General features: G+C 33.9%; 5 protein-coding genes across 5 annotated transcripts; 2 read left to right on the top strand and 3 right to left on the bottom strand.

Annotated features, from left to right (window-relative positions):
- The first annotated feature begins 430 nt into the window (after positions 1-430).
- Positions 431-2,755, top strand: LOC122589852 (putative kinase-like protein TMKL1). The gene is made up of 2 exons (XM_043762171.1): positions 431-1,029; positions 2,014-2,755. The coding sequence occupies exons 1-2, from the start codon at positions 537-539 to the stop codon at positions 2,517-2,519; spliced, it is 999 nt and encodes a 332-aa protein (XP_043618106.1). The 5' UTR covers positions 431-536; the 3' UTR covers positions 2,520-2,755.
- A 27-nt stretch (positions 2,756-2,782) lies between these two features.
- LOC122586501 (F-box protein At5g07610-like) lies at positions 2,783-3,703 on the bottom strand (the record flags this gene model as incomplete). The annotated part of the gene is made up of 1 exon (XM_043758483.1): positions 2,783-3,703. A coding segment is annotated over one exon (843 nt), but the record flags the coding sequence as incomplete, so codon positions are not given.
- Positions 3,704-5,929: 2,226 nt separating this feature from the next.
- LOC122589654 (F-box protein At5g07610-like) lies at positions 5,930-7,835 on the bottom strand. Its single transcript, XM_043761975.1, has 2 exons — positions 7,783-7,835; positions 5,930-7,412 (listed from the first exon to the last, which is right to left on the bottom strand). The coding sequence occupies exon 2, from the start codon at positions 7,279-7,281 to the stop codon at positions 6,049-6,051; it is 1,233 nt and encodes a 410-aa protein (XP_043617910.1). The 5' UTR covers positions 7,282-7,412; positions 7,783-7,835; the 3' UTR covers positions 5,930-6,048.
- Positions 7,836-11,829: 3,994 nt separating this feature from the next.
- On the bottom strand, positions 11,830-13,059 carry LOC122588055 (F-box protein At5g07610-like). The gene has a single exon (XM_043760199.1). It carries the CDS (start codon positions 13,057-13,059, stop codon positions 11,830-11,832), a length of 1,230 nt encoding a protein of 409 aa, XP_043616134.1.
- A 2,108-nt stretch (positions 13,060-15,167) lies between these two features.
- Positions 15,168-22,273, top strand: LOC122589163 (8-amino-7-oxononanoate synthase). Its single transcript, XM_043761412.1, has 11 exons — positions 15,168-15,495; positions 16,322-16,464; positions 16,570-16,677; positions 17,097-17,332; positions 17,429-17,470; positions 17,671-17,758; positions 18,202-18,335; positions 18,979-19,067; positions 19,915-20,065; positions 20,641-20,709; positions 21,926-22,273. Exons 1-11 carry the CDS (start codon positions 15,264-15,266, stop codon positions 22,050-22,052), a joined length of 1,419 nt encoding a protein of 472 aa, XP_043617347.1. The 5' UTR covers positions 15,168-15,263; the 3' UTR covers positions 22,053-22,273.
- The last annotated feature ends 974 nt before the right edge of the window (positions 22,274-23,247 follow it).

Raw genomic sequence — 23,247 nt, 5'->3', positions numbered from 1 at the left:
TCCAAAAATATCCCATTAGAGATAGTCTAAAAACTACAACATCCATTTCTTCCAAAACGAAAAAAAAAAAAAGAAAAAAAAAAGCAAAAGTTTGTTTCCTTTTACAAGAGAATATAAGTCCAGAATATACAATGACTTCTAATTCTGTCTCTTAAATACTACCTCTTTTATTTATGCCCCCATATCCCCACCACTATTTTTTGGTATCTCGATCACTACTACTTTTTGCAACGACCCTCGCTGCAAAAAGTGAAAAAAGTGCGGCCCCCATGTCTATAATGGTAAATATGCAGAATAAAAGCGGGTCCCCTATCAAGGTCGCTGCAAAAAGTCTGGTCGGATTACCAAAAAAATGGTCGGGTTATTAGGCGCCTTTATATATCAACCCCACTGACCAAACACACAAATCCAAAATATGGGACTCATTTAAACCTGTCTAACTTTGCAGAGGAAACACAGATACTGTCTTGATTCATAAAACCAACCAAATTTCTTCCGTTCTTTAAACTCTTTGTCAACATTTTAATCAACCCAACATGGAGTATAGATATAAGATCATACTAATAGCTACATTATCATCTTCTTTCACTATATTCATCATTATATCATTGTTTTGTATCTACACAAGAAAATGGTGTTCAAAAGATGAAAAATCTTGGGATAAAGAATCAAATTTTGAAGTCAAAGAAATGGAAAACAAAGGAGAGTTGGTCAAATTTGAAGGTGGTGAAGATCTCACTTGTTTTGATGTATTAGATGCTCCCGGTGAAGTTATTGGCAAGTCAAGTTATGGTACATTGTATAAGGCTAATTTGGTTAGAAGTGATTCTGTTGTTGTGTTGAGATTTTTGAGACCAGCTTGTAGTATGAATTTAGTTGAAAAAGATTTTATGGATGTTGTACAGCTTCTTGGGTCCATTAGACATCCAAATTTGGTTCCACTTTGTGGGTTTTATGTTGGGCCTAGAGGTGAAAAGCTACTTGTTCATCCTTTTTATAGGAGAGGAAATCTTGCTCAATTTATTAGAGGTGCACAACCTTTCATCTTTTGATTTTCATCTATATAAGTTTTTTTCTTTAGCTAATACTAAATGATAATTTTACAATAACTTTTAGCCATTTAGTCATTTACAATAATACATGTTTTATACAATTATACATTATAATATGTATAATTGTTATGGATAGCTAGAAATTGATGTAAATATATAACTACCCATATCTCATGCGCAGAAAAAAAGAAAAGAAAAATAATATTCTTTTTGTCGCAAAATAAATATCTATACAGTCAATAAAATGTCTCTTTTGATTTTACAGAAATGTTTTGATGGGTTAAAACTTAAAAATCACACTTATTTAAAAGACAAACAAAAATAAATTATTGTTCTGAATAATTTATGTTTCTTTTCTTGTATAATGCTCTACCAAATCGGTTAAAAAGCTTTGTAAAACCATCATTAATGGTTTGTTGCTTACTTTTTATCTACAAAGGTTTGATCTTTGTATAGCTGTACATTATGCTGATTTTGTTGTACATTGCTCAATCTAAGTAAGTTGAAATATTTCTTAGCTTTAGCAAATAACCACCATTTATGGCTTTTTTGACTTTTTGGAAACAAAATTTGATCTTTCTACAGGTACAGGGTCTTAATTTCTTACTTAAAAACTACATTATGTGATTTATGTCATTATGCTGCCAAGTTATAAATTTACTATCTTTAACATAGAATTGACCCACCTCAATGATTTTTGAACACGCCATTACATAAAAAAAAAGTTATCACATCATCAACCAATTAGCAACTACTCGTATATCACATTGGTACCAATGTAGTATTTGATGTTTTTTTTTTGAACGACAGAAGTTTTGTTAGATAAAGACCATCTAGTAAGATGCTAGAGGCCAGAAAGTAAAAAAAAAAAAGAAAAAGAAAAAACTAAGAACACAACATGCTAAGAATCTTGAGGTACAAGAAAAACTAGAAGTGTAGTTGATTCTGTTTTTTTGGACAGATGGAAATGGTGAATCTCAGAAATGGAGTGTGATTTATATGATATCAATTGGCATTGCTAGAGGATTAGATCATCTCCATTCAAACCTCCAAAAGCCAATCATTCATGGAAATTTGAAATCAAAAAACATACTTTTGGGCCGAAATCAGCAGCCTTTTGTTTCCGATTTTGGTCTGCATATGCTCTTAAATCCATCTACATTTCAAGAAATGATTGAAGATGCTGCTGTTGAAGGTTACAAACCACCTGAGTTGATTAAAACCAATAATACAACTTTTGAAACAGATATCTTCAACTTTGGAGTGATCTTATTGGAATTGGTTTCTGGTAGAGAACCGAATTTCAATGACAAGCCAAGCCCATATCGAGAATTTACGTCTAACACAACTTTGGATCACCGGATACTGAAATTGTCACAGCTTGCAATAGCTTGCTGCTCACCATTGCCTTCTTTCAGACCCGACATAAAGTTCATTTGCAAGAAGCTACAAGAAATCGGATCATGAGTGCCAAAACCATGATAACAATTGTGTCTAACTGTTCAAATGGTCTTGCTAAAACCAAATTTTACCAGCGATTCGTTAGCCCAAAATCTTGGGGAAAAAAATATGTTGTAAATTGTAATGTCATCATCCGATTTTTTGAGTTTTGGAAGTAGTTAGATGCATTAGTGGGCTTAATGTAACTAGAGCACTTTGTTCTTTGATTCTTAGTACAGGTTTTCTAGATTCATTGTGTTTTACATTTGAATACAACAATTTAAGCCACAAAGATACAATAAGTAGTTTGTATCATAATCACACATTCTGATTATGCACAAAAAGAAAGTTTTAGAACGACTTGAACATTAGAAAGAAGACAAGGATTCGGTAAAACGATGAACATATTCATGCCCAATTCTTCGATGATGTAAAACGTTGGGTAGATCAAATATCTCTTTGAAAGTTTTCTTCAGAATATCATACCTTATAATTTTCTGGGGAATTTTCACTACCATGAATGCATCTTCCTCTTCTTCACCTCTAACCACATCCAACACTTTAAATTCATAGTTCAATTGATTTTGGTTGACCAACAAAGGGTAAATGAGCGGAAGCTCATCAAGGTCTACTTGGTACTTGAGAAACCACCCAGAATGATCACTCAACGCTTCATAAACTTTTAAGTGTAAATTGCTTTTATGTGTCGCCCGCTCTACCAAATGCAGATGGCCTTGAGATTCCCCAAAGTAAAGTGGCATTGCTATGTAGTCATACCCTCTAGAAGATGCAGCCCTCTCGGGCAATAGCAACCTTTGTAACTGTTCTACATCAAGCTTAAAGTACAACGGATCAAGACTAGTGTGGGCCCAATGAATCGCTCCATTCCAATAAACCCCAGAGCCGACAGATAAGAGATAACATGGTGAAGAGAAAGATTGATTTAAAATCTTCCATTTCCCAGTGTCAGAAGAGTATATTTGAATCTGAACAAGATTTTGTCTAGGCTTTGCCTTGCGGAAACAAACAATTTTGTAATGAACAAAATCTAGTGGATGAAATGCCAGACACATAAAGCGGATTGTTCTACTAGCATTTGGACCTCCAATGATTGATGGGATGACTGCAAATTGCTTGGTGATGGGATTGAATACATAGTATTTACGTTTATATTCCTTCCCTCTATCGCTGCAGCAGAGCAATAATCCGTTACAAGATTATATATATAGGGTAACACTCCGGTGAGATCAGCTTTAAAATAAGAACGGTGAGAACACCTTAAAAACATCATCTTGATGCATTAAAAGTCCATAAAACTAACATAGTGCAGAACTAATTATCTTTATTTAAGTGTTTAACAACAAATTCATCCGTCAAAATCGAAATAATCATGTTTTTTGTTTTGTGCATCCAACAAAAAACGTGATTTTTTCGATTTTGATGAATCAATGTGTTGTTAAACACTTAAATAATGATAATTAGTTATGCACTATGTTAGTTTTATGAACTTTTAATGAATCAAAATGATGTTTTTTAAGTGTTCTCACCGTTCTTATTTTAAGACTGTTCTCACTGGAGTGTTACCCTATATATATATATATATATATATAATAAATAGGGACTAAAAGTGTAAAATTTGTATAAATATCAAATATGGCCGTTAGGGACCAAAAGTGTAAATTTTTTTAAATTTTGAAAACAAACCGTTACATTGTAAAAAGGAAAAAAACAAAAAACAAAAATGTGAAACACTCGTTTGTGGAGAGACGGATCACCGAGAACGAGCCCAGGGACAAGCCACACCTAACTGTGTGCGCTCGTCCCTCATCCGAGAACGAGCCGGGAACGGGTGGGAACTATCCCACTGTGAATGCTCTTATAAGGTTTTAAAAAAATACACAATGTCCTACTATATTTTTAATCTACTACATTATAAAGCATTTGTTTCCTTCAAATTTTTTCAACTTTTCAACAATGTATACTTACTAATGCATAATGTACAATACATCTATATACATCTCAACCATTCATTTTTCTTTCTAATCAAATCTCAACCACTAATTTTTCTCTTTTCTTTATAAATCATTTTATTCATCTACTTCATTCAAAATCTTTTATCTCAAAAACCATACATCGATGAATTATAAAATCTATATGGGTGTTCTTAAAATTTCACGTTTTTTCATTAGAGATGTCATTTGCTATACTTTCGACAAATTTTTAAATCCAAGGGCGGAGCCCATACGGCTAAACAATTTGACTATCACACTCTATGACATATAATCTCCTATAATCTATCACACTCTATGACCTATCACCCCCACCATCTTACCGCCGCAATGCATAGATACTTTGTCTCGTATTTTTAGTGAAATGAAAGTCGTTAGCCACTTAGCCGTATGCCCATATACCGTGTCAAAGACTCAAAGTTGAAATGTTAAAAAAAAAAAAAAACACACACACACACTCAAAGTTGAATAATGATCCAAATAATTAATCCAGGATCTGAAAGCCCAAAGGTTGCAAAATGTCAATTACAGTTAAACCCAATAAGAAGTAAATAACCCATAAAAAAACACTAAACTTTATTGTTTTGGTTTGAAAATTAACTAGTTAAGTTGTTGATACTTATAAGTTATAAATATAGTTTCTGGTTCATATTAAACCAAAATAAATAAGATAATTTTTTTTTATTTATAACTTTTTTATATCATGAAAATCTTCATACATTAGTTATCCGTGTATGGTCTTTAAAGCATCCACAATAGTACTAAGTCTTTTATGACTTTTTTTATTTGCCACACAAGTATTCCATTAACTTTAAATATTACGAGTAAAAAGCTTTTACTACAAGAATAAGGTTTTTCTAAAGCTTTTTTTTAAGACTAAGATAAGAAAAAACTTTTACTCAAAAGGTTGAGATTTCTCAATCTATTGATCAAAAAAGCTATTACACCTAATAACATCAACTTTTTGAAATACTTTTTTTCTTTAAAAAAAAGTTTTTCATCAATCTCCATTGGAGATGCCCTTATTTATTTTGTTATTATCTATGTATTTTAGTTTAATACTGGTTATATAATAACATCATAGATCTATATCTTTCTCAACTTAGGATATATATGTATTTTAATTTAATACTTATAATATAATACATCATAGACCTATATTATTCTTGGAAAGCCATTAAGTATAACAAGTCAACTATTTACGGTTGTCAAAAATGGAACCAACACCACGCAGTCACGCCACGAACCCCTCAAGTTAATACTAACTTGAGGGAATTCCACCCCGATATAAAATACTCTGCAAAATATTGCATCTACTAGTAAATACTATAATCATATTTGTGTGGAAACACACTTGAAGACACATTGAATGTCAGTTCACATTTATTTAGCACAATATATTGGAAATTCCATATGAATCTACTCATGTTTCAACCTTGAAAATCAGAAATTTTACATTTATTTTGTACAAATCTTGAAGACCAGTAATTTCACCTTTATTGTTATTAACAAATACGAGTACATGACAATGGGATATTATATATCCTTCAGAACAACGATAAGGTTTTGATATATCGATGAACTTCCGCATATGAAACTCTGTTATCAGGAACGTCAGGGAAATGCAATATCAGCTTGAAACTCTTGTTAATGACATTGTAGCTTATGATCTTATTAGGAATTCTCAGCACCATAAATGTATCTTCCTCTTCTTCACCTCTAACCAAGTCTATCATTCGGAGTGTGTAATAATTAGGGTGTGATGGATGTCTGGAGTAATCAATAACCTCCGGATAAAGAGTTGGAAGCTCATCAAGCTCCACTTGGTACTTGATATACCACCCTGAATGATCACTCAACATTTCATACACGTTCAGGTGTAAGTGGTATTCAAGATGGGATCCTGCAACCAAATGCAGATGGCCTCCAGACTCCCCAAAGTAAAATGGGACAATGCCATCGCAATAGCCTCCAAAGGGTTCTACCCTCACTGGCAACGGGCAGGGCAATGGTAACTTTTGCAGCTTATTTGTCTTGAGATTTAAGTACATAGGGTCAAGACAAGATGGAATCCAATGAAACGCTCCCTTCCAATAAACCCCAGATCGCAAAAATGTATAATGAGGCACAGAGAAAGATTCATTCAAAATCTTCCATTTCCCTGTATCAGACGAGTAGATTTGAACCTGAAGAAGGTCCTCAAAAACCTTTGCATAACGAATACAAACAACTTTAAAATGAACACAGTCTGTTATATGATAGGCCAGACCCATAAAACAAATTAATCTACGATCTTTCCTGCGTCCATGGATTGGCGGGATGATGGTGAACTGTTTAGTGGTGGGATTAAGTACGGAGTATACAAATGCATATTCATCCCCTGGATTTCCACGGCAAAGCAGTAACCCGTTACAAGATTGCACAACTTGGATATTATGGTCAACAAGACCAGAACAAGGTGGAGTCGTTCTGTCTTCACCATCATCAAATGGAATATACGAAGAATCGTAAAAAAGACCAGGAGATTTCAACACTTTATCATAACGGAGGGTAAAACACTGGTGGCTCAAAAGGGATAGCCAGTGTTTGGATACACACTTGAATCGAAGGATAGACTTAGCAGGGAGCCGAAGTAGGATTTCGGTTATTATGTCATCGTTGGAACCGATTAAAGCTCCAGAATCGGTGGATTCTTGATTGTACTCAAACCTGGAAACCTGTTTGTATAAGTACTTGAGGGGGTCTTGGGTTTTCCTGACTTTGGATCTAGTGTTCATCATTTTTGGAGTGGGTCGTTGAGAGTGTTGAAGCAAGTATGCATTTAAGGTGTGTTTTTACATGGTGCAAGACTAGATTGCTGTGGAAGCTTTGCCCAAAACTTTTAGGAATCTTAATTTTCCTTAAATTAGTGCTAGTTATCATTAAAAAAAAAAAAAAAGATAGTTAAAAATCTGCTTTGACATTTGGTATAAGTACAACAGAACAATGCATTAAACGTTAATAGTTAGAAAGATTCTTTATAGTTTTAGTTGGCCCTATGACAAGTTTTGACAAGTCAACTGCACTAAAATAACACTTTTGGGAATCATTGTATTTGACTATAGAGATCCACAGCTGTCAACCGGGAATCAACACCACAAACACCTCACCATATTCCTCTACCTTCGCTTTGGGTTTGGTAACATCGAAATGGTGATCAACGGAAAGGATTTATGGATGGTTATCTAACATAGTCTACAATGCAGAACTAATATGGAATAGCTGGATACAAGTACACTTACAAATTGTGAATCCACTAGTACAGATTTTTGGTGTATTGAGACGTAAGCGTATCGTTGTCATTTTTTGCTAGCTCGCACCACTCTTCGGGGCCAGAACTGATGCGTTTAGAAGACCATGAAAGGCTTATGAAGATGGCTTCTGTGATAGAAGGAAATGACAAAATCAGACAGTCCTTAACTCCTTATTCAACAAAAGCAATGAAAGACCCATAACAATGTCCAAATCTTCTCTTTTTCTTTTTTTTTGTAAATACCTAATAGGTAAAATATGATTACAAAAGTGATATTCTTTGGAACAATAATCCAAATACTGATATTGTAGTTGACCACGGTTCTATTGGAAGTTTGGTGAAACATACGAGTATACGACCTAAATTGGACAAATATAATAAATAATCTCGTATGTGTTATTATTTACCACGGACCACGGTTGTGTGCATCTATATGAAAGGATTGCAACGAACTAAACGGTGTCCAAATCAGAGTTAAGATGAATGAGATATCGACACTTAAGTTGTGAGTATAGAAATTGTCTATTCATGCAGGGGTCCCACATTGCTAGATAATAAACGTTTGAGTGCTTTAGTGCAATTGTATATTCCCTAATAACCAGACACGCCCAGTGGTGGCCAGGCAGCTCGCAAAGGGGGCGAGAGTGTGTGCGTCTTGGGCGGTTATTTTTAGACTGCTCCATTATGGCCAGGTTGAATGCGTCATATCACTGCTTTCTTCCTATTAAATTTTCATTTTGTTAAAGGCGTTTGGTAAGATGAAATGTTTTCAGATAATTGAAATAAAAGGAAAGAGAATAATTCTCATTGTTTGGTAACATAATTAGAGATTGGAATGGAAATTAGTTGAACTTTGCTACATTAGTTTTATTTGCCAAAGATATACAACAACCTGTAAAACCTTTTTTTGCAGTGTAGCTACATTCCATACAAAGACGTTGTAATCCCCACCTAATTAAATTTTAAATCTACCGGGAAAAAAAAAAGGTCAAATATATATAAGGAAGAATATTATACCTCATGGAGCCTTGACTAAAATCATGAATATACGCAACACCGGAGAACAGTGGTGAAATCGACGACAAAGACGAGCTGAATCGAAGACGATGATGTTGAGTTGTGAGAGAAACCCACAGGTATTGGTAATTTGGAGAGAAAATAGGGAAAGGATTTGTAAAGCTTTTTCCTATTTAGGCTAAAATGTGCATATCACGTGACTTCTTAATTTATACCCTGTTTTTTTTGGGTCCAGGCTTTAACCCCACGGAGAATGAAGTTACTAATTTCCCACCCTTCCCTCAAAGAATGAGAAAATGGGAAACGGAAGGCTAAAGGGACGTTTTTGTTGAAAAACACTTTCGTTTTTTATTTCTCTTTTAAAAAAAACATTAATTATAGTTTAAATAAACTACTGAATAAGAGAAGCATTGTTCTTTCCTTGAAAAAAAGGACTTTAGCGTCTCATTTGCGGAAGCAGAAGTTCAATAATTCCTCATTCACTTCTAGGGCTTGGGTTGGAGACGGGGGAATAGATTAAATAAACTCGGAGTGAAGTTCCTAGAATAGAAAACATAATCAAATTATAGTTTTCTAACGCTCTATTCTTGAGTTTTATTTTGAAAGAAAAGAAAAGATAAGATTAGATATGGAAAGAAAAGATAGGGAAAAAATCTTTTCCATCCAAATCAGGTCATATTGGCCAAAAAGTTTTTGAGTGTAAAAATCATTATTTTTCCTTTTTTACACTTTTTTTTCTTGTAAGAGATAAAACTCAAGAATGTAAAAAGATCAGCTTTCTTACCTTTTCTTTTCTTTTCTTTTAAAACAAAAACTCAAGAATGCAGACTAAAAGTATTTTTTACAAAAATAAAAAAACATTATTTTTTATTTTTCTATGGGAAATTAGAGAACATTATTTTATTGTTTTCGACTTTTCAATTTTCATTTTCTAAATCTTAAAAGTCTCAAATTGTTTTATATTTTCTAGTTTTAATGCGTTTTCAAAATTTTTATTTGTTTTCTAGATATGAATAACTCCTTTCATTTTCTAAAAAGTTAGAAATAAAAAAACTAAAAACATTTTCCACAACTTAACGCACCTAAAATATTCTCACTATCAATCCCCGGTTGCAAACAAACACAAGATTTCATTCTCATTCCGTTTCTCAGCATTTCAAACATATCGATGGCTCAACAGTAATGGTGGGGCTAGGCAATTGCTTTAGACCCTCCGCTCCCCAATTTTAGATATATTGGGTTTTTTCTTTTAAAGCTTAATTTATAAAGCAAACGGTAAAACAGTCGCTACTTCACTTGTTGATATAGCTCCTACTATTTTCTTGTCCACAACTGGTTTTTTAAACCTTGTTGTCACAACTCACAAATGAAGGGTATTATTCATGTTTTGCAAGCATTTCAAGTTTGAATTATATGAAAAGTATTTCGAGATTTAACCTTAAAATCTCTTCCAATTAATTTGTATTTTAATGAATTAGACTCTCAAAATTAGTTTTGCATAAGCTCACTAAAAAGGTTAAACTGGTTCTGTCCATCCATGTTGCAATTGTATATTATAATTCGAATAATATTATATTTTATGAGAACAGTGTTTCTACACGTACTTACTAGTGAGTTAATCATGGATAGGTGAAATTTTGACACTTGAAAAGCCGGGTGTGCCTTCCTACTAATGCTAGTAAGTTACTAATAGTTATGGTGCACGTGTAAAGTTAATGTTAAATACACTTTGATATATAGTTTGTTGCTGATTGTGTATATCTATATATTGTTTATGAAAAGTTGATATTTGGAACATTTGATGAAGGGGTCTTACCAGCTCATGAGTTGTGTAGCATGTGAGTATGTCAGTATATATGCGATATCAAGGATTAGGGTGTTCTTTTTATTTGGGATATATAACTATTATCAAATCAAATCATAAAGTACAGAGCGGAATATAAAATCTATGTAGTTAATTAATTAACCAAGAGAGAATACGTGTACCTTAAATTGGAGAAAATAAAGCAAGAAACATTTATAATAAGGTTTAAATTAAACCTCTCTACAATTGCACATTGCACACACAATGTTGAAATGTATGTATGCTAGTACTTGATCACGAACTCAGAACGTGTAATACTCTCTAAAGTTGAACCTCAAAAACAAAACCCCTTTTGCTTGAAAGTTACAGCCGAACCATATGTAAAAACCAAAACCAAATATATTGTAGTCTAACAAATTATATTCTAGTTAATGCTAAGCATTAATTATAAGCAAGATTCATATAGATAGTAGAATTATATGAAACCGTAAAACTTTGGTTTGTTATCTATGGCCGATTGAACAAGAGGGAGAGAAGAGGAGGTTTTTTTCTTGTGTGTATGATATTAAACCCTTAGATTATAACCCTCTATATATAGGGATATATTTAGGGTTTAATAATTTGGTGACCAAATTTAATCAAAATCCTAAAAGATTTCTCAAAACCGGCCCCCTTTAGGGAATTAGGGTCCAACACTAATTTCCTAATTTCACATTTAATCCTCCTTCTAATTAATGTAAATACAATTAATCCTTTAACTTATTTAAATTAATTATTTCGTGATCAAATTAATCAATAAATTACATTTAATATATTAATTAATTATAGTTACATTCACGTTAAGGTGTGACCCCGTAGGCTTAAATACTTTTCGGACATACGTTCATTTTACGTGATCATATTCTAACAACTCCCACTTGAGCTCGTAATGAATGAAGGTAATAACATTGGTTAGCGTCTAGCAACACGCCAATGCTCCCGAAAACATTTAAGTATAGTTTAAACGGTTAAAGCATTTATTATCCCTTTGTTCAGATACCTTTATTAAATATGATTATGGTTAGCATCTAGCAATACTTTCCGGACATACGTTCATTTTACGTGATCATATTCTAACACTTTTCGATCTACGCTTTTCATATTAAGTTGGTTACAGTTTGGCGTCATTATCCCATATTATTATAAATAAATACATCAAGAATTGAATATATTGTTTTAGAACAAAGTTAAAGTCTTAATATATCGATGGACTTGCTTGTGCTCAATTCTTTCACAGCAACCGTCGTTGAAATCAAGTATCTCCTTAAAACTCTCGTCAATAACATTGAAGCTTATGATCTTATTTGGAATTCTTATCACCAGGAATGTATCTTTTTCTTCTTCACCTCTAACCAAATCCAAGACTTCGAATATGTAATAATCAGGGCTTGATGGATGTTCTTCGCTATTGATCATCTCTGGATAAGCGGTTGGAAGTTCATCAAGTTCCATTTGGTACTTGACAAACCAACCCGAATGATCACTCAACATCTCATAGACAATCAGATGTAGCTGGTTTTCAAAATGGGCTCCCTCAACCAAATGCAGATGGCCTGCAGACTCCCCAAAGTAAAATGGGACAATGCCATCGCAATAGCCTCCGCAATATGCTATCCTCACGGGCAACGGGGAGGGCAATGGTAACTTTTGCATCTTATGTGTCTTGAGATTTAAGTACAATGGATCATGACAAGATGGAATCCAATGGAACGCTTCCTTCCAATAAACCCCGTGTTGCAAAAAAAAGTAATTAGGCACAAAGAAAGATCCAGTCAAAATATTCCATTTCCCTGTATCAGACGAATAGATTTGAATTTGAAGATGGTCCTCACTAAGCTTTTTGTAAGGAATACATACAACTTTAAAATGAGGAAATTCTGTTTTATGATAGGCCAGGCCCATAAAACAAAATGATCTACAACCTTTCTTACGTCCAGGGATCGGTGGGATGATTTTGAACTGCTTAGTGGTGGGATTAAGTACGGCGTATTCAAAAGCACTACCTAGATTGCCATAGCAAAGTAGTAACCCATTACAAGAATGCACAACTTTGACATTATAGTCAACAAGACCACGAGAAGGTGGAGTGGTTCTGTCTTCAGCACCATCATCAAATGGAATGTATGAAGAACCACAAAAAAAACCAGGAGATTTCAACACTTTATCATAACGGAGAGTAAAACGCCGGTGGTTCAATAGGGATAGCCACTGTTTGGATACAGATTTGAGTCGGACGATGGACTCAGTAGGGAGCCGAATAAGGATTTCTGTTAAAATGTCATCGTTGGAACCGATCAAAGTTCCAGAATCGGTGGATTCTTGATCGTATTCGGACCCAGAAGCCTTTTTGTATAGGAACTTGAGGGGGAATTGGGTTTTTCTGATTTTGTATCTAGTGTTCATCATTTTTGGAGTGGGTTGTGAGATTTGAAGAAAGTGTGTATTTAAGGTGTGTTTTTGCATGGTGCTAGACTAGATTGCTATGGAAGCTTTGGCCCAAGACTTTTAAGAATCTTTATTTCTTAAATTAATGCAAGTTATCATAAAAAAAATGATACTTAAAAATCTGCTTTTAAGTTTGGTATATCAGAACAATGCATAAAGTATTGATGGATAGAAAGTTAGACATTCTTTATAGTTCTAGTTGGTCCTATGACAAGTTTTGCTTAAATGTGGCTGGAAAGCCATTGGATGTAGCAAGTCAACTTCACTAAAAAAAACATAAGGATAACTTGGATGATGTTAACATTATTTTGGTTGGATGATGTTGCTCTCACAAACCATTAAAATTATGGGGGGCTTTTTGACATGTGTAGAAATTGATTTAAGTGAGTTTGTAAGAGCAACATCATTTTCCCAAAAAACATTTTTCGGAATCTTTGTATTTAACTATATATCAGCTCCCTTATTTTGCTATTAATGTGAGCATGTTTGACATCAATCTCTGCCAAATCTACCAAGAAAAATGAAACCTTTTAACTAGATCCAGGCTTGCTTATACATCAGCAATTGCCCTATAGAACGAATATATCATGACATTTCGATTTGAACCCAAAGCTCTGACATGTAAAACAGCTATTTGAATCCCCAAATATGATAACTAATTATTTATGGAAAACCATCGTTTTCACACTACTAAATTTGATTATTGTTCTTCATCGGATGTTTAATTTGTTCTCATTACAGTTGTTGCAGCTTCGATATGGCGCTCCTTCAGTATCTTTTGACCGGCCGTAAAATGCCCTTTAATCTTCTTTGTATGGATAACGGGTTACGGAATGAATGTGTCGAGATGGATTTGATAATGGATTAAAACATATATACGGTACTAGTAAAGTGTAAATCTATGCACTTTCTAGTAAGGGGTGTAAATGAGCTCGAGCTCGTTTCGAGTGGTATGGACAAAGTTCGAGTGTGGCTCATGAGTTTATTTTGAGTTTCAAGCTCGGCACGTTTATATTAGTAGAACCTATCTACTAATTAACTTATTAGATTATTTTGTATGAATTGAATTAGATGCTTGATTACACTCGTTTAAACTTGTGAGCTTAATCGGGCCAATTGTTGTGTTGATATTTGACTCAATTTCTTAATAGCCAACAAGTCAACTAGTAGCCGGCCTAAACAAACTGAGTCAAATATCAACCAACCAAACCATGTACCTCTAATCTTTTATAAAAATTCCATGCCTCCTCTCATTTTAAATAGGGAAGCCCTATTAGTACCATTGATTTTTATTATTGTACCATTTATTACTATCAAAAAAGCAGGCAGTGCAAGTATGATATACATAGAACTGGTAGATCAATCAAAAGTTTTGGTACGATTATCAATTCCCTTTTAAAAATAGTTACAAGAAAGTTACATTAGAAATAACCCAAATGTCGTTAATGAACCTCTTTGAATGGAAAAAGTTATTAAAAATTACTCAATTTGCTCTTAATGAACTACTTTACACCATAAACCTTTTATGTTACTAATTTACGCTCTAAGTCTTTATTTTCTTAAATATATCAACTTACACCATTCGATACTGTCACCACTAATCATCTAGTGTAACACTTTATTTCAATTTTTATCAAACTTTCAAACTTTATTGATAAAGAATAGCTAACTAGGAGCAACTGATACACATTCACATATTATAACTGAAAAGAAAAAATAAATATATACAACAATTCATTTTAATTATTGTTTTATTCAATAAAAAAATATTTTTCATCATCTATTACAATATTTAATATCTACTCACGTAAGTCAAGAAACAACAAAAACTTTCTCAACTATTTTTGTACACATTTCGTATGATTAAATATGATATGATACAATTACTATAAGTCAAGGAATTATTACTCAGTTATAATATTGGTAGGACTTATTTTAGTAGAGTCCCAACAAAGCTGCGCCCTAGTGTTATAACAACCGAAGAATCCCAAAAGTTATACGAGTATTACTTTATCTTGATATCTCCGTCTAAAAAACAAGTAAAAGATGCTATAGTTACATACATACATTTATTTATTTTTTTGTATCTATAGGTTTTTGTTTTAAAAGGGGAAGCAGCTTTTTCAACTAAATCTTCACATTTTGTCAAAACAAAATATAAAAAAATGTCATTTTGGGACGAATGGGTTGAAGAAGCACTTACAAGACTTGATTCTAAGAAAGTGTTGAGGTCTCTAAGGCCCATTCACTACCCACCAAGTAACCACTCATTAGACATTAGCAATGAGGATGCATTCCAAGTGTTTGATGGAATGCGCCAATGGGATAGAGCTTCTGTTGAGATACAAATTGCTGAGTCTACTTTTCAAAGATGGCTTCAAGATGTTCCTAGCTCTGGTTAGTATCATCCTTTTGAGTTTTTACCATATTTAAAGGTAGCTTCAATTACATATATTTGTGTTTTTTGTAAGTTGTAGACTGACCAAGATGGTCTAGTGGTCAGGCGTCTTGATGTCGTCACAAAAGTCTCGGGTTCGAACCTCCTATATAAACATTTTGGGTTGTCCAGGGACATAGTATTGAAATTGTCACAGGGATACCTGGCTAAGGGCATACATTTGAGTCAAAGACTCTGGATAACCCGAACAACTGTTTACCCGAATATTAGTAGTTGAATGTGATATATTCGTTTAAGGGAATGCTGTTTGGTTAATGATATGGGTGAACATAATGCATATTTGGAGTTTGTTTCTTGAAAAAGTTGCATTATATTTTGAGTTTATAGACCCAAGTGACCTATGGGTTTCTGTATACTGGTGTGTTTTTTTTTTTTTTTATCTACAGGTAGTTATATGATCAGTTCCACATGAAAAAGAAATGATTTTATGGTAAATACTGATGTTTTTTTTTCATAAAAAAAAAAAAAAAGTAAGGAAAAATCCTTTGTAAAAGGTTGGTTCACAGCAATCTTGACTGGCCCAGTCTGTACTGACTCAGACCCATCACAGTGAGAGGTAAATCAAACACCACCTGAAGAGCTTTTTAATAAATCAAGCTCCTTCTTGGTTCCGGCTGGGAATGAACTGGGGATTTGTGAATGCCTTCTTCTGTAGAACAGGCCAGGCTATATGCCAGCGCCCGACCATATTTCAGGAAAACCTAGCAAGTGCGTATTAGGCATATTAAATACTATAATCATAAAACAACTCTTTGGGTTCTACAGGTGATGATGAACTTTCATTGGGCGACGAAGTTTTTGGTGAGGTGGGCCCATGCCGTAAACCGCTCAGAAAGCTGCTTCTATTCTCTGGGAATGATTACTTAGGTCTAAGCTCACATCCAACTGTTGCAAAGGCCGCAACAAAGGTGGGTGCTTGATGCCAACTCATTTTTTTGTTTATTGTAAGCCTAACTATTTGTATAAATTTTTCTATTCCATGATAACACTGTGTTGTTTTTTTGAACAAATAGGCGGTTCAAGAACATGGGATGGGTCCAAGAGGTTCTGCTCTAATATGTGGATACACAACTTATCACAGACTACTGGAATCCTGTTTGGCAGAGTCAAAAAATAAAGAGGTCTTATCTAACTCTTTTATTGCATAGTATTGATTGTTTGATGGCCAAAGTGCTGACTTAGAGACAATCAGACAACCCCTAGCCTTCTATTTTGTTTAAAATATAAAGATATGTATGAAAATGTATATTTTATATGCTGGGTTGGATTACAAAGCTTGTATATTTCCATTGTTAATTATATATTTCTGCATAAAATGTCATAGGACACTTTTATATACTAGACGTACACTCTGCTGGACCTTGTACCTGTTTGACCATTTCGCTTAAAGCCATTTTCTTTAATTGTACCTGCTAGAGATAGAAATATAACTCAAATCAACTCACTTCGAAAGCAAATGGTTCCAAATCACCACATTGGATATATGATTCCCATAATCACAGAATTGGAAGCTGACAGTCTCTTATTTTGGTTTCTCCAGGATTGCCTGCTATGTCCTACTGGATTTTCAGCCAATATGGCCTTCATGACAGTACTCGGATATGTTGGCTCACTATCAGCTATAAATGAAACTTCTTTGAACGATGGTGTTGCAATATTCTCTGATGCTCTAAATCATGCGTCAATAATAGATGGTATACGGCTGGCAGAGCGGCAAGGAAGTGTGCAGGTTTTTATATATAGGCATTGTGACATGGGCCACCTTAATGGATTACTGTGAGTTTGCCATATCTTATGTATTATCTAGTATCTACTATCAGATATATTTTTCTTCTTCATTATGTCTTGTGGTTAAAATGTTCTGTTTGACAGGTCAAGTTGCACAATGAAGAAAAAAGTAGTTGTGACTGATAGGTAAGGAGTTCATATTTGTTTCATGTTACCAATTCCATTTTAAAATCTGTACACGTATATCAGTTCTCCATGTTATACTATCAGACGTAAGAGACAAAAATTCTGATTTAGAAAAATCAAATGGTTAATCATAAGTATTGACTTGTATCTGTGTATATGATAGGTCTATTAAGGGGATGTATTTTTGTGACTTTTATCAGCTTGTTTAGTATGGATGGAGACTTTGCCCCAATGGTCCAGCTTTCCAAGCTTCGCAAGAAGCATGGTTTCTTGTTGGTGGTGGATGATGTAAGTTTTGGTTAGTAATGCTTGGTTATTTATATCTTCTTGGTGGTATAACTTAGGGTGGCTAGGGAGGGTGGAAATTCACTAAGGGTCAAGTCAGGTTTGGTTTGGGTTAACCCACAGATAGTTTTCTGTTTGTTTTTCTATGAAGTTTCATTAAGTATGCAATGCATTAGTTATCGATACAATAATTATCTTAATTCTCTTTTTGACTTGCTTCAGTTGTTTGACCACTCCCCCTTATCTAAACTTTGTGATATAACCTATTTGACATAAATAACAACTTAAATTGGCTTATCTATAAGTAAATGGCTCAACATTGCAACCATAGTCAAATGTTGTTCATTAGGTTTTCTCTAATATTTAATTGCATATGATTAACTTTCTGGTCAATTTTCACTGTATGGTTTATTATGCTTAGCGATTCATGGTATGTTGATCCCTAGGCTCATGGAACACTTGTTTGTGGCAAAAATGGTGGGGGTGTGCCAGAAGAGTTCGGTTGTGCAGAGGACGTTGATATATGCGTAGGCACTCTTAGCAAGGCTGTAGGTTGCCATGGTGGCTTCATTTCATGCAGGTTCTTAACTACTTATGCTGTGTAACAAGGATTAATGCATGCAATTCTGTATATGAGGCAAGAGGGACGGGTTGGGTCACAGGTCAAAATGAGTTCGGGTTGAAACATGTTACTTTTATGGGCTAAGAACTATTTGCCTGATACATATTTTTTGTAACTTTTAAATCTTATAAGTAGTTAGGATGTTAAGTATGGTAAACCAGATTGCTACATATATAATTCGGTTTTCTTTTTAATAAAATATTTTAGGAGATGTTATGCATCAAATATAAGCTTTAGACACCTATTGCCTTCTAAGCAAATTTATATGTTGTCACCCATTTGACCCATTAGAGATGAAATGCAATCCTAATCCAATTTCTGAAATAATCTTTTTGACGTTTTACGATTTCTTTTTTGTTGCTGTTGTGAATACCCGACCCCTTCGACGTATGTTGACATAGTGATTTTTGTTCAAACCTAAAAAAGGGATACACGAAGTCTGGTAGTTTCCAAGTCCTATCATGTTCTTGTAATCTTGCATATAGGTGGTAAAATGAATGGGTCGGGTCGGTTTAGTGGCAAGAGTCTGTTTTGACCTGTTATTATAAAAGGGTCATGTGAATGACAACTAACATTTATCTTTAAATTACAAATTGAACAGCAAAAGGTGGAAACAACTCATACAATCAAGAGGCCGTGCTTTTATATTTTCAACTTCCACACCAGTACCGATTACTGCTGCTTCACATGGTAACTGTCAGCATTTTATTGAGGGCTTACAATATTTCTAGGATCTGTAGCATCAAAAGTAGTACCAATTTTGACCCAATTGCATACAAACGAGTTTACGTTATGGTTTAAAACCTCCTGAATCATTTTTATCCTAAAACTTTTGATGATTATGATATTGTTGGTATATTTACCACATTAACTATTCATATTAATATAAATGGACAAAATGGGCAAAAACAATTGTGTGTGGGTCAAGTGGACAATTATTAAAACAGTCCATTTTAGCCCAAACCCTTTTTCTTACACATAGTGTGTGGCTGTGTGCTGTCCACTTTGCCATTTCTCTGTTTAAAAGTGAATTTTTTTAGTAGTTTTGGAGAATTGGCCATTGTAGTTGGTAGTAGAAGGTCATGCTTAAAAAGTTTGGGCTATGATTGTATTTATGTTACAGTATTGGTATCTGGCTAGGATTCTGTATATTTTGGTTACAGCAATTGCTCATATATTGGACTATTGGTACATGAACATGTCATCATGTTATCTGCGTCTGTGTGTTTATTTTTCTGGTCACTGCTAATCTTCAACATATTTTACAATTAGCTAGCATACCTTTACAATGTTATTACTCTCTCTGATTAAGCTTTCACATGTAAGCCTTACATGTGAAAGCTTAATTCCTCTTTCTAATGAGCTTTCACATGTAAGCCTTACATTCTAAGGAGGTTTATATATGGTTCTTGTTGAGCATATGCCCTTGAATTAATTACAAAGTAACAATAGTCTTCATAAACCACTGAAAAAAGTTTATATAGTAGCATTAAAGTTACTATCCATTTTATTTTGCCAATCATGTTTACCTATGTAGCTGCTGTGGTTGTGGCAAAAAAGGAGACATGGCGTAGAAAGGCTATTTGGAATCGGGTGCAAGACTTTCGCACTCTGACTGGAATTCCTATCACAAGTCACATCATTTCTCTTATAGTAGGAAGCGAAGAGCAAGCACTGAAAGCAAGCAGGTCTCTTTCTTTCCTCCTGTTCTTGTATTGATGCTAGAGTTCTCAGATGGGTTGGGTAAATAAAGTGTTGAATGTTGAAACTTTTATTAGTCTGGGTCACATTGGGTTGACCTGCAAACACTTTTTGTGTCCATTTTATAATTAATTTTAATGATAACTTCTGTGTTAGTTATTTTTGAAAAAGAGTTATGATTACGTTGACATTATACAATATTATTACATGAATGATCTGAATCTTCGAAAGAAAATGATTTATGAAGTCATCTGTTAAATTGGTCTTTGGGTGACTGTAGGATCATTTGACATGTACTTCCTAATAACTCATTTATTACATTTGCCTCGTTCGAGAAGAAACACAGCCCAGATCAACTCATTGTTAGATGAATGGGTTGATTTTGTCAACCTCTGATTGCTGCATGTTTCCATAATTTTTTAAAGTTTATTGCCAAAGACAATTAACTCTCTGGGACCTCATTGGTTGTGATATTGATCTTACGGGAGCACAAATTCAAAGAATATATAGACTGCTGCTGTTTCTAAGTGTTATTTATATTTTTTAAATTATCATGATACAGGCACATGTTGAAATGTGGCTTTCATATAACTGCAATCAGGCCCCCTACGGTCCCGGCTAACTTATGCAGGTTTGTTGCTTTCATGTCCTCCTCTCTTGGTAGCATTTATTGTGTATGTTACTCTGTCTTTGAGGTGGCACAATGGGTATTTCTGTTGGGCTTGGTTGGGTAACAAATGAAATGGATGAATGTCAGATTGACAGTTTGGGTTCTGGTTGAAACAGGTTGGGTTGATCTGAAACACTTTCTTTTTTCAAATCTCAACATTTTTTTAAATAACTTTAATGTCAAATATGACATACAAAATTATACTTTTGGAAAGGCGATATTATTTGTCCCATTTGACTCATTCCCTATTAAGCTATTGTACTTGGTTAAATGCAATAGCCCTGTTAGAGATGAAACATGACCTGAATTGACTTAAAGATGTCAAATTGTACCTCTACTCCTTATAAATACACTATGGATTAGCTTAGTGAAGCCAAGAGAGATTATTGTAAATTTCACGCTTAAAAGAAACCTATATCAACTTTTCCACGCTAGATAAGTTGTCCTGTCAAAAGGCGAGTATATCATTTATCAGTGTGTTGGTCAATCCCTATTCTTACCTGTACTCTTGTTGTGTGCATAAGTCAATAGTGGTTCTTGGACATGTCTGCTAATAATCTGTTGTAGTGGCATTTCGCTGGTTTTCCGCCGCATTTCCTTAGCTTCAAGTGATTTTTGAAATGATTTAGATTTGAAAATAAAGATCTTTGTTTTTATGTTGAATGAAATTTCGCCCTTCGATAAAGATCTTTGTTATTTGGATACTTATCGTTATCTCCAGGTGTCCATTATAGAGGTTGTAAGATGGACGTGCTGGGTAATAGGTTATAGGTTCCTACAACTCGGGTTAGAGTTGACCCGAATTTCTTTGTGTTGACCAGAAGTGCTTTATGTCCAATTTTCAGTACCAATAGTTCGTGTGTTATGTATGATTCCGAATATTGTACTATTTAGTACTCAATAATGATCTCTTTTGTAAAATACAACAATATAGGAGGCTCGATGCATTAAAATTACACTATGGGACCCATTTCCTTTTTAGCTAATTTTAACTCTATTTTACCCCTTGGGAATAAATATATCCAAAATCAACCCAGTCATAAGTATAAAATATGTACAAGTTTTCACCTCTAAACCATTGTTTTAAAATAATACATGAGTTCGGGTAGTCAAAGCTTGCTTACCTTGCTTTAGGTCTTCTGAGTATATTAAAATTGGGTTATTTTTAAACTTGCAGGCTGAGAATCGCTCTTAGTGCAGCACACACTAGAAATGATATACGAAAGCTCACAACTGCGCTATCTCAATGTATAAGTTTAAGAGAGAGTGGATATTTCTACACAAATGGCGCATCCAAACTCTAGCATTCAGTAGATGGCCGTTACCTATGGACCCTCAACGACCATTGAAGACCCCTACTCTGCAAATTGAATGTCAAGGAGCATGGAGAGTAATAGATGTCGAACCTGACATTCTGTGAAAACCATTAGTTAATATTCTTTTTCGCACTTTTAGAGAGATGCTTTTGACATTTGACCAAAGAACAATTTATACTAACCAAGACTTGAGATTGTTTTTACATGCATTTCAGTTATCATTATCTTCCTAAATGTCATTAGAGTTCTTATGTTTTAGGCATATCCTGAAAGGCATTTTCGTTTCAGGAATTATAATCGTAATCCCCTGGTCAATGATGCAATATTTCTAAGTTAAATCTTTGGCAATTTTGCAAGTATTTGATCTGGGAATCATGCATATTTGATTCTTTGTGTCACATTTTGCTGTCTTCAAGATATTCTATATATAGATTGCTTAGTGGCTGATTTAGTATTCTAATTCCCCTGGTTTTTGACTTTGAGTCGATGACTTAACAATGGCGGGATAATAAAGAAACATGAAATGGGGCGGGACAGAACGGGTTGGGTCGGTAACAAACATATAAACATAAATTTGTATTCAATAGTATTATTAAAGTGACAATTCTTAAGAAATATTGGCCAACGATGTTTGAGACCTTCAAAATGCTTCACAAATCAAAAATAGAGAGATAAGATTAAGAAAAATCAAAAATAGAGAGATAAGATTAAGAAATAGATTTAATAGAATCTACAGGTCTCCATTTTACGGTTTTAGAATGATTTTTAGATCACTTCCATATGATGGGATAATGTGAACTTGAGAAATCTTAAAAAAAAACTGATAATAATCTTTCTAATTATACGATCATAACATTTGTTGAAATTAAATGATGAGATTAAGAGAGAAAACTAATGAATTATACTTGTCATGTATTCATGATATTAGGAAGATTTATCATTTTCCAATTAACTTTATACATGTGCTAATATTAAACTACATACAGCCTAAATATGAGGGTACAATACGTCCAAAACGTATATATGAGCTTGGTTGGCGATGGTGGCTTTTTGAGTTTTCAAAACCGAGAGAAAGAAACTAGGTTCTTGTCGGGTGGGAAAAGTTTACATATCATTAACTACAACTGTTTCATGTCGGATAATAATCTTTTATTAACGAAATTCAACATTTATCACACGTCAC

The sequence above is a fragment of the Erigeron canadensis genome, chromosome 2 (genome assembly GCF_010389155.1).
Source record: "Erigeron canadensis isolate Cc75 chromosome 2, C_canadensis_v1, whole genome shotgun sequence".
NCBI classification, from domain to species: Eukaryota; Viridiplantae; Streptophyta; class Magnoliopsida; order Asterales; family Asteraceae; genus Erigeron; species Erigeron canadensis.
Note: the sequence above shows the minus strand (reverse complement) of the source record. Positions and strands in the feature narration are given on the sequence as shown.

Bases quoted from the DNA above. Each gene is read 5' to 3' on its own strand.
- LOC122589852 (XM_043762171.1), top strand. From the start codon at position 537: ATGGAGTATAGATATAAGATCATACTAATAGCTACATTATCATCTTCT. The intron at 1,030-2,013 runs GTGCACAACCTT...TTTTTTGGACAG, and splicing joins TCTTGCTCAATTTATTAGAG to ATGGAAATGGTGAATCTCAG.
- LOC122589654 (XM_043761975.1), bottom strand. From the start codon at position 7,281: ATGATGAACACTAGATCCAAAGTCAGGAAAACCCAAGACCCCCTCAAG.
- LOC122588055 (XM_043760199.1), bottom strand. From the start codon at position 13,059: ATGATGAACACTAGATACAAAATCAGAAAAACCCAATTCCCCCTCAAG.
- LOC122589163 (XM_043761412.1), top strand. From the start codon at position 15,264: ATGTCATTTTGGGACGAATGGGTTGAAGAAGCACTTACAAGACTTGAT. The intron at 17,471-17,670 runs GTAAGGAGTTCA...GACTTTTATCAG, and splicing joins AAAGTAGTTGTGACTGATAG to CTTGTTTAGTATGGATGGAG. The intron at 20,066-20,640 runs GTCTCTTTCTTT...ATCATGATACAG, and splicing joins CAAGCACTGAAAGCAAGCAG to GCACATGTTGAAATGTGGCT.